Source organism: Chiloscyllium plagiosum, chromosome 17 (genome assembly GCF_004010195.1).
Source record: "Chiloscyllium plagiosum isolate BGI_BamShark_2017 chromosome 17, ASM401019v2, whole genome shotgun sequence".
NCBI lineage: Eukaryota > Metazoa > Chordata > Chondrichthyes > Orectolobiformes > Hemiscylliidae > Chiloscyllium > Chiloscyllium plagiosum.
Window position 1 is genome coordinate 58,559,637 of NC_057726.1, and position 11,665 is coordinate 58,571,301.

General features: G+C 41.5%; 1 protein-coding gene across 6 annotated transcripts in view; it reads left to right on the top strand.

The window, feature by feature from the left end:
- The first annotated feature begins 803 nt into the window (after window positions 1-803).
- cbfb (core-binding factor subunit beta) overlaps window positions 804-11,665 on the top strand; it is an 88,720-nt gene continuing 77,858 nt past the window's right edge. The window contains exons 1-3 of one of the 6 annotated variants that reach the window (XM_043707220.1): window positions 810-1,055; window positions 1,391-1,477; window positions 4,599-4,715. In XM_043707220.1, coding sequence (XP_043563155.1) covers window positions 978-1,055; window positions 1,391-1,477; window positions 4,599-4,715 — 282 coding nt within the window. In that variant the 5' untranslated portion in view covers window positions 810-977. Of the gene's footprint in view, window positions 1,056-1,390; window positions 1,478-4,598; window positions 4,716-11,665 lie in introns of all 6 variants that reach the window. The other 5 variants (XM_043707219.1, XM_043707222.1, XM_043707221.1 and 2 more) reach the window with 5 other exon arrangements.

Sequence of the window (11,665 nt, forward strand, 5' to 3'; positions counted from 1 at the left end):
CAACCCCAGAAGGACTGCAGCATTTCAAGAAGGCAGCTCACCGCCACCTTCTCGAGGTCGTTAGGGATTGGGCAACAAATGGTAGCTCAGGCTGTGATGCCTACATCCATAATCCACTTTTAAAAGAAAATGTTTGGAAAAAGGGTCACTGGACTCGAAACGTTAATTCTGCTTTCTCTCCACAGATGGTGATAGACCTGTCGAGTTTCTCCAGCAATGTGTTTTCGTTTCCGATTTCCAGCGTCCGCATTTCTGCATTAAAATGTTATGGTTTTGTAACGTATGCCAGAGGTGTGCAGCACATAGCGGCAGATGATTGCAACCAGGGCGATTTCACAGCAGCGAGCTGGATTGGAGGTTGGTGGGCGATTGGAGTTAGCACTTGGAAAGCTTTGGAGATTGCAATCCCATTCGGACCAAACTTTTACTAGTTTCCGCGGGACGCCTTGCTGTTGACATTAAGAGTGATAAATTCTGGGGTAATGTCGCGGCTTGTGTCACAGATATGGTTGCAATACACGTCACGGCTGCGGAGTATGCCACAAATGAGCAAGACATGCCACTTGACGGGCTCGCATCACACCGCGTCTGCTCGTCCGGCAATCATCGGCAAGTTCCGGCCACAGTGTCGGGTCACGTGGTGGGCCGATCGGTCCACAGCGGAGGCGCGCGATGGACAACATGTAAATAAAATATGGGGGTGTGCGGCGCGGCTGCGCGCTAGAGACACGGTCGATGAGGTTGCTGCGCGCCTGCTAGTGGCGCTGTGCGTGTACCCTGTATACAGCATAATGCTGCAGAAGAGGGGGGAAGGGAGCGAAGTTCCTCGAGAGGAAGTGAGAACGCGAGAGACACCGTTGCCGCGAGCCCGGAGGTAGTTGAGCGCGCGCGCGTGTCAGAGCGAGCCGGTAGCAGCGCTGAGTCCGACCCTCCCTCAGAGTGAGAGAGCGCGAGCGAGAGAGAGAGAAGCGGGAAAGATGCCGCGGGTCGTCCCCGATCAGAGAAGCAAGTTCGAGAACGAGGAGTTCTTCCGTAAACTCAGTCGAGAATGTGAGGTGAGAGGAACCGGGACCGGACCCGAGAGTGCGGTGGGGAGAAAGTTTACCCGAGTTGGCGCTCGGCTGAGGGGGATGATGATAATGATGGTGCGGGGGGGGGTATTAATGGAGGAGAGGCCGGGGCCGGGACTCGGTGGGAGGGGAAGGAAGAAGGGTGCACAGGGCCCCCGGGTTTTGTACCGGAAATCCCCCCCCCCCCCCCCTTTTTACTCTGGCTCCCGGGAGAAGGGAAGCTTGCCGCCGGCGGAAGCCCGACTTTTAATGACTCCGCATTGTCCGCCGGTGACGGTTTAACTTTCTTTCCGCTCTTCTTCTCTCTCCCGCCCCCCCAGATTAAATACACAGGTTTCCGCGACCGGCCGCACGATGAGAGGCAGATGCGGTTCCAGAACGCCTGCAGGGACGGCAGGTCCGAGATTGTGAGTAAAACTCATCCTTCCACTTGGTCACGGGCCCCCAGCCGGGGAGGGAGGGAAACAAAGATGCGCGTTAAATCGGCTGCGGCACCGTCAAACTGCTCAAGAGCCTTCCAACCCCGGCTGCCTCATTGCTTTTCCCCGTTGGGATGTCCAAGAACAATGAGCACCCCGGTTGGGTATCCAGTCCAGGCGGGAGGGGTGCAGGAAAGCAGGTTAATTTATAGTTTGGGTGGGACCCTCCATCAGGATGCAGTGGAGTTGATAATTTTTAAAATCTTATCTGTCTCTGTGCAGTATTTTGATTTTTATATTTCGGATTTCCCTTTTTATCGGTAGTATTCTTTTGAAGGTGATGACAATTTTATCTTTCCAAAAGTAATCCTAACTACTGCACCGGAGATTATCCAGACTTTTATTATCTGGTATCAGATGAACGCAGTTATGCTGTAGGATGTTGACCTGTTTTGTAATGAATTACTCTAAATGAGCTTCCTCCTAAGGATGAAACTGGATAATGAAGATACTGAGCAGTATGCTTTTTCTCTTGACTGATCTGTCAATATAAATTACATTTGGAGCTGCCAACCGTACTTTTTAGTCCCCTTGGGGATGGCAGCTTTCCTCAAGCAGAAAAATAATTGGTGTCTAACATTTTGTTTGGCATTGCACAACTTTTAGACCTTTTATGCACCACTTTTTCATTAATGTTTGCAGAGGTGCAAGTATCACCAATCCTTAATCTGGTCAGCAGAGCTCTCAGTATATTTCTTGAACGTTTGTAGAAGCAGGCAGAATTCCACTCGATACAGATGTTGCATTAAACTCCAATGAATCTATTTTGCACATATACTTTTGGGGGTTGCAGAGATGCTGGGATGTAGTTATATAGATCAGATTACCTGGCTAATGTGTATTTATGTCAAGATGGAGGTGTATTACATGTCATTTTGGTTGGAATAGTAACATTGCTAAATAAAATGTATGTGGAATGGCAAATTATCATTGGGATCTTCATATCAAATGTGTTAGCATGTTGATAAGGCTATTAGAATCATAGAAGCCCTACAATGTGGAAGCAGGCCATTCGGCCCATTGGACCCACACGGGCACTATAAAGAGCACCCCACCCCAATACTGTAGCCTTTCTTTTCCCATGACTAATCCATCTAGCTTGCACATCTCTGGACAGTGACCAATTTAGCATAGCCAGTCCATTTAACCTGCACATCTTTGGACTGGGAGGAAACTTGAATACTCTGAGGAAACCCACGCAAATGTGGGGAGAATGTGCAAACTCCACACAGTCGCTCAAGACTGGAATAATGCCTGGGCTCCTGGCACTAACCACAGAACCACCATGCTGTCCATTATTACCACTAAGATGTGCACAGGCTTTCTTTTTATAATAAATGTGAAAATAATGAGGGATTACCTTCACACATTTTGCATTATGTCCTTATCTTAAGCATGCTAAATTTGTATTTTACACACACTGATAATCAAGTTCTATTTGCTCAGCCTTTCTGAACTTTTTCCTAGGTAAAATAGTTTCACAAATGTGAATCATTTGTTACATGAGTACATCTGCATAACTTCAGTTCCATCACTGGAATCAACCAAGTAACATGTACCTCATAACTCAACCTCCAATTAACGTACTGTACTAGTTTTTGAAAGGTATCACTCTTCCATTATGGTTGCAAAACCAGTTTTCTAGAAAGCCTTTTCTAACCGCTGTGGAAGTAACTACCACAGGTGGTTAATGTTAAAAAGCCTAGACAAACTCAGGAGAAATAACAAAAATAGTTAATGGTCAGTTTTTAAATTGCTATTCCTGGGGGAAAATGAAATGCTTTTTTTATGTAGATGAAATCTGGTTTGCTTTTGAAACAAAAACTCAAACCATCCTGAAAGCTCATAGCCCAAGTTTTTGAGGCATGTATCAGCTTCTCTCAGATTGATGTGCCAGAAGAGTTCATATTCGATTTTCCTCTGTGCTGTTATCTGATCTCAGCTGAAGCAGTGGTGAGTAAGGCCATTGCATATTCTTTTAATTCATTAATGGAATAGGAATAGGGCCCATAGTTTATTAGCAATCCCTTATTGCTCCTCAAGAGAATGCGATGGTCAACCCACCTTTTTGAATTTCTGCAGTTTGTGATGTTCATCAGACACAAAGAGTGAAGTGCCATCCACCTGAAAGCTTAAAATTTTTGTCTCACCACAGATTCTGCAAGACCCGTGTACTTCATGTTGTCTGTAAATATTTCTTCTTGTGTTTAGCCATTCCTCTACATTTTAACGTGATGGTCGGTTCATGACATGTTTTTAAAAGCTTGATTTGTTTTAAAAATTAATTATATCTATTTGGATGGCAGCTGTATGCAAGTATTTTTCAATGCATTTACTGGATTGAGTTGCTGTTGTATGAATGAATATGCTGTAATTTGACAAATTGAATCACAGGCATACAGCAAGTTAAATTGGGCATCTGCATCAAGTAATTGAATGTTGAGATTTTATCTCTTTGAAATATGATTGTCTATTTTGTAGATTTGCTCCTCTAGTCTTGAGCCAGCGTTTTCCTTCATTTCCCTTTCCACTTTGCTTGCTTCCTTGTTGTCACTGTCAAAAACAGAACATGCACTTGATATTTGCGTTGCAGGGTTCATGCTGCACTGCCAAACTCAAACCTGCAACTTTGAACATTTTATTGAAGGCTGAGCGATATTAATATTGTTTAAAAAAAAAACCTCCCTCCAATTCTAGTTTTATATATGTTGTCTCAGAAATGATCATCATTGCTGTATGTTTGGATTTTCACAGTGCATAATTATTCTGGCAGTGACTGTCAATTAACTAATGCAAAGGATATTGAATAGTGCAGTATCCTGTGTTATTGACATCTTCTGGGCCGTGTGTCAAAGCAGAATCAAATGCATATAACTGTGCTTGATAAAACGTGGGATCATCATTTCTTGTGTAATTCCAAGGTTTGGAGAATGCTGTGCTGCCAATCAGACTATAACCTCAGGATGTTGCCACTGTCTTTTTTTTTTAAAAACTGCATTATTTATTTAGTCCTGCTCTCTGATAGAGTTTGTATTGATTTTTCTGAAAGGCTTTTGTGGCCTCTGGAACCAATCTATCTCTGCAGTTTTTTCCGGCAAATTGGCATGGAGAACAGCGGCAAACTCCCACACGAGAGTATGTGGACTTCGAGCGTGATGTAGGCAAGGTAAGAAACCAGTAGTAGTTTTGTTCTGTGTGGGGGCAGTCTAGATATCCTAAACTGCACGCTGCTATAAAGTTACTTTTAAATGTATTTAGCTGTACAAAAATGAACTGGAAAACAATTTGCACAATTACAATATTTGTTCAATTATGCTAAATGTTTACAGTATTGTGAAGCAATTGGGAAAGCTATAAAATAATTGACCATATGGCGAGACAATAGATAAAATCCTTTTGGGGATTATGCTGAGACTAGTGTATTAAATGATGATAAGGACTGCAATCACTTCTGGTAATCGTGGTATAAAGTTTTTTTCTCCTGGAAACAATTTGCAAGACTGAGATGGCAATGCCTGTAGCCAGAGTAGGATAGAGGCCTTAGGAAATGAGGGAAAATTTCCCCAATGCCCAGCATCTCATTTTATGCTTTGTTTTCATAAAAGATGACTGACTGGACTAAGCTGCAGGCCAGTATTGGATGATCAAAACAATTGTGTCTGCATACGTAGGGCAGTTGTAATGAGAGGGGATATTGCTCCTGATTCTACATTTTTTAAAACAAAATCTTCAATTTTATCTCTTGAAGTAATTGGTAATTCAGTAAACTAAAATGTGGAGGTGCCAGTATTGGACTGGGGTGAAAAAAGTCAGGAGTCACACAACGCCAGCTTATAGTCCAACAGGTTTATATGAAATCACAAGCTTTTGGAGAACTGCTCCTTCGTCAGGTGAAGTCAGTAAACCAAAGTAGCATGTCTACATATACAAGTTGTTTTGGTGACTGACATCTTCGGTAGTGCTTTTATAAAAGCATTTAGTTAAGGTATTCTAAAGTAACTTGTACAGTTTATGTTGGAGAATAAATATTTATTTCAACTTTGAAAATGGCTAATTTTAGTTGTGCTTCAACATCCAGTTCTTGTCGATACAGAAGTGATTTGTAAAATAAACTTTTACATATTGTTTCATTTCAAGAAAATGTTGATGAGGTTCAGTGAGAGCTTGGGTTTGTTGATAGGGTACAAATTATGCTTGCAGCAGGTAGGTGGTTACAAAGAAATCTGTTCTCCCTCTTATGTCAGAAGCAGAACATGGCAAATAATTTCACCTTCAAAGTTTGCATATATTTGTTTTCAAGGCTTTGGGCCGCTTAGTCTTCTATTTGTTATGGCTGAATCTCTAGAGTCCATAATATTTGTTTGAAAATATGAAAATACATAGTCCGAGACAGACAGCATATGATTGTCATGAATAGGTTGTTTGGCAATTTTTGTTAAATGTTCTGCGGTTGCATTGATATAGTGGTATTGTCATTGGACTAGTAATCCTAAGCCCTAAGCAAATACTCTGGGAATGTGGATTTGAATTCCACCATGGGAAATTTGATGTCAATAAATTCTGGAATTAAAAACTAGTTCATAGAAACTCCACGTGGTTCATGGATGTCCTTTCAGGAAAGAAGTCTGCCATCCTTTTCTGGACTGGCCTACCTGTGACTCCAAACCCACAGCAATGTAGTTGGCTTTTAACTGCTCTACGAAATGGCTTGAGACCCAGTCAGCTCAAGAACAATTGGGGATCAGCATTAAATGTTCACCTTGTCTGTGTTATCTATATTCCCATGGAACAATTATTTTAAACTGGTCGAAGTAATGTTTTTGGGCTGGCTGGCAAATTAAGTTGAATGGATTAGACAGTAATTTTTATGAAGCCTAAGGCGCATTAGTCAGAGGGAAATGGGCGTGGGTGGGTTACTGTTTGGAGGGTTGGTGTGGACTTATTGGGCCAAAGGGCCTGTTTCCACACTTTGGGGAATCTAATCTAATCAAACCAAGTGATAGCTTTAATTTGGTATCTACTGCAGTTGATGTAAATGAAGGATCAAGTACTGAGTTTATAATGTACAAAAATAGTTCTTCAATGAAATTGCTAACCCTCGCTTGCTTAACAATAAATGTTGCTAGTCAGAACATGCAAACTTGAATGTGAAAGAATATCCACGCCAAAGGGCGAAATTGCTTCCTATTTTACTAATGGGTACTGTTTGAGACCAATGATCTGCCTTGAAGCATCTAAATCAGTTTCTTTGCAATATTTGTTTTAAAAACATGAGTTTGTTCTCAGATTTATTTTTGAACTTCTGACCCAAGGGCAGTTTGTCGTTAAGTTTTGAGCTCAAAACTTAGATGAAATGTTTCAATTCAAAGTTGAGTTACTTCACAATGGTGCCTCGGTATCTGATTTTTGCCTGTATCTGGTTAAAAATAGCATTGTGATTTTGCAAGTATTGCTGTCTGTGTTCATTTGTATTTTGCTTTTACACTGTTTTATGTAGCATCTGAAGAAGCTGTACTGAGCTGATTCTGCTCTCTGTAGAATTGAGCAACTGAAATTAAGAACCACTTCTAATCTAAACTTGTTTAGTGCAATCCTTCATGATGTGGGTATTCAGTTGAAGTCACTAAGAATAATTTACACTGAAATTTAGTAATCTTTTAAATATGAAAGCTCTACCTAAACATGTACTCATACGCTGGGGGCATTCATTTTCCCATGACATGTGTAAGCTAATATAATACCTGATGGAAGGTTTAGGAGGTACTGCTGCTTAATGTTCCTTGATTGTATAAAAGCTTGAGTGAGCTTTACTGTAAAAACTGGATTATCTGCAAAAGTATGAAGTACTTTTCACAACTCCACTGGCTTCAGAATTTGTTTTGCTGCTTGTGACTCTTTTGTCTTTGTCTTAATTTGTCACTATCCTGTATTTCCCTTGAGGGAATAGGAACTAGATACTCCAGTTATTTTTGAATAATGCATAGAGAACTTGGCTTTCAGTTGGACAAATGAGTGATCGCTAACACATTAAATCCTCTATGATACAGATGAATACATGAATTAGGAGTAGGTCAGTCAGCTACTGTATTCAGTAAGATCATAGCTGCTCTGATTGCTTCATGTTTCTGCCTGCTCCTTCGCACTCTTGCTGATTAAGCATCTATCTACCTTTGCCTTGAAAAGAATTAAAGAACTCTTCCTAAGAAGTTGATGGAAGCATTTCTAAAGATTCCAAACTTGGAATGTATTCTTTTGTAGCAGATACAAATTTATTTGGCAACCCTTCCATTACAGATTTGATCCAGTAAGCTTTCTCTGAGTTGCTTTCAAGGCATTTCCATTCTTGCTTTTTAAATAAGGTGACCAATACTACATACCTGATAAATTCTAAATGTGATCTCTCCAGTGTTTTGTATGACTGAAACAATACAATACATTGTATTCATCCTCCTTGCAGTAAATAACATTCTACTTTCTTTCCTAATTACTTACTATACCTGCATACTAACCTTTGTGATTCAAAGACCAGGCTGGCAATGTTAATCTTCGTGTCAAAATTCTGTAGCCTCTATTTAGATATTTTTAATTCTATTTGTAAAATTGGCAATTTCACATCTTCCCGCTTATATTCCATTTGCCCGATCTTTGCTCGTTCACTTAACTATATCTCCTTACAGTGTTCTGTTATCTCTTCATAGCGTGCGAAAATATGAACAATACACAAGAGTAAGCCACAAACCTTCGGGCCTGCTCTGCCAAAGACCATCTATCCTAAGAAATAAAAATGTTTACTCATCACGTCTTAAATGCAATCCCTTATTTTTAGAATATTACCTGTAGTTTTAGATTCTCCCATAAGCGGAAACATCCTGGTCAAATCTCCTCAAATCTTGTTTCAGTTAAGTTCCCTTTGACTCTTCTAAACTCCAGAAGTTACAAGCCTCGTCTGACCTTTGTTCATAAGGCAGTCTGCTCATTCCAATTATTAGTCTAGTAAATCTACTCTGAATCATTTCCAATGTATTAATATCTTTCATAAATATGGTGAGTAGTGGTATACACTATATTTCAAATGCAGAATCGCCAATGCCATGTATAAATGAAGCATGATCTTCCTGTTCTTGCATTTAATTCCCTTAGCAATAAAGCATAACAACCTATTACCTTTACTGATCACTTGCTAATTTTGTGCAAATCATATACCACAACATCCAGATCATTCTGCATCTGCGATCTATATCCCCTCAACTTTTAGATAATATGCTGGGTTTTTTAAAATTCTTTCTGTAACAATGGACAGTTTTCCATATTGTGCTGTCACATTTCACAAGCTTTCTACTAATCTTTGACATCAGCAAATGCAGCTGCCATACCTTCATTTCCTTTATCCAAATCATTTGTATAAATTGTAAAGAGTTGAGGCTGCAGCACCAAGCTGTGTGGCACACCACTTAGGATGTTCTGCCTGCCTGAAAAGACCTATTTATTCCTTCTCTCTGCTTCCTGTTAGCCAGCCAATCTATAGACTGTACCTGTTACTCCTTACACCACAAGCTTTTATTTTCAATTTGTGGCACCTTTTCAAATATCTTCTGGAAATTTAGGTGCAATATATCAACTGGTACAATATATCCCCTTTACCTAGAAGTGCAAATTACTTCAAAGAACTCTGATAAGTCAGTTAAACATGAGTTCTCTTTGATAAAACCATGTTGATTCTGCCTGATTACTTTGAACATAGCAAGTGCCCTGTTATAGTATCTTCTAATGACACATGTTAAGCTAACTGGCCTGTAGTTTCCTGCTTTCTGCCTCCTCTCCCTTCTCCGCTGTTTTGCAACCTAAAGAAACCTATTTTGGGCTAACTTGCTCTCGTAGAGTCATGGAGATGTACAGCATGGAAACAGACCCTTCGGTCCAACCCGTTCATGCCGACCAGATATCCCAACCCAATCTAGTCCTACCTGCCAGCACCCGGTCCATATCCCTCCCAACCCTTCCCATTCATATACTCATCCAAATGCCTCTTAAATGTTGCAATTGTACCAGCCTCCACCACTTCCTGTGGCAGCTCATTCCATGCGCTCAACCACCCTCTGCGTGAAATAGTTGCCTCTTAGGTGCCTTTTATATCTCCCGCCCTCCCCCCACCCCCCCTCACCCTAAACCTATGCCCTCTAGTTCTGGATTCCCCGACCCCAGGGAAAAGACTTTGTCTATTTATCTTATTCATGCCCCTCATAATTTTGTAAACCTCTAAGGTTACCCCTCAGCCTCTGACGCTTCAGGGAAAACAGCCCCAGCCTGTTCAGCTTCTCCTCATTGCTCAAATCCTCCAACCCTGACAATATCCTTGTAAATCTTTTCTGAACCCTGTCAAGTTTCACAACATCTTTCCGATAGGAAGGAGACCAGAATTGCATGCAATATTCCAACAGTGGCCTAATCAATGTCCTGTACAGCCGCAACATGACATCCCAACTCTTGTACTCAATGATCTGACCAATAAAAGAAAGCATATCAAATGCTGCCTTCACTATCCTATCTACCTGCGTCTTTACTTTCAAGGAGCTCTAAACTTGCACTCCAAGGTTTCTTTGTTCACCAGCACTCCCTAGGACCTTACCATTAAGTGTATAAGTCCTGGTAAGATGTGATTTCCCAAAATGCAGCATTTCGCATTTATCTGAATTAAACTCCATCTGCCACTTCTCAACCCATTGGCCCATCTGATCAAGATCCTGTTGTAATTAAAGGTAACCTTCGCTGCCCACTACACCTCCAATTTTGGTGTCGTCTGCAAACTTACTAACTATACCTCTTATGCTCTCATCCAAATCATTTATATAAATGACAAAAGGTAGAGGACCCGGCACCGATCCTTGTGGCACTCCACTGGTCATGGGCCTCCAGTCTGAAAAACAACCCTCCACCACCACCCTCTGAATATAGAATATAGAACATTACAGCGCAGTACAGGCCCTTCGGCCCTCGATGTTGTGCCAACCTGTAAAACTAATCTGAAGCCCAATTAAATTACAGTATTCCATTCTAATCCATCTGTCTGTCCAATAATCATTTGACTGCCCCTAAAGTTAGCGAGTCTATTACTGTTACAGGCAGTGAATTCCATGTCCTTATTACTGAGTAAAGAAACTATCTTTGACATATGTCCTAAATCTATCACCCCTCAGTTTAAAGCTATATCTCCTCGTGCGAGCCATCGCCATCTGAGGAAAAAGGCTCTCACTGTCTAACCCTCTGACTATTTTATATGTCTCAATTAAGTCGGCTCTCAACCTTCTCTCTAACAAAAACAGCCTCAAGTCCCTCAGCCTTTCCTCATAAGACCTTCTCTCCATACCAGGCAACATTCTAGTAAATCTCCTCTGAATTCTTTCCAAAGCTTCCACATCCTGAGATAGCTGTCTTCTCCCTTTGAGCCAGTTCTATATCCAAATGGCGAGTTCTCCCTGTATTCCATGCGATCTAACCTTGCTAACCAGTCTCCCATGGGGAACCTTGTCGAATGCCTTACTGAAGGCCATATAGATCACAGCTACTGCTCTGCCCTCATCAATCCTCTTTGTTCAAAAATTCAATCAAGTTTGTGAGACATGATTTCCCATGAACAAAGCCATGTTGACTATCCTTAATCAGTCCTTGCCTTTCCAAATACATGTACATCCTGTCCCTCAGGATTCCCTCCAACAACTTGCCCACCACTGGCGTCAGGCTCATTGGTCTATAGTTCCCTGGCTTGTCCTTACTACCCTTTTTAAACAGTGGCACCACATTTGCCAACCTCCAGTCTTCCGGCACCTCACCTGTGACTATCGATGATACAAATATCTCAGCAAGAGCTTCAGCAATCTCTTCCCTAGCTTCACACAGAGCTCTAGGGTACACCTAGACCATAAGACATAGGAGCGGAAGTAAGGCTATTTGGCCCATCGAGTCCACTCCGCCATTCAGTCATGGCTGATGGGCATTTCAACTCCACTTACCCGCATTCTCCCCGTAGCCCTTAATTCCTTGTGACATCAAGAATTTATCAATTTCTGCCTTGAAGACATTTAGCGTCCCAGCCTCCACTGCACTCTATGGCAATGAATT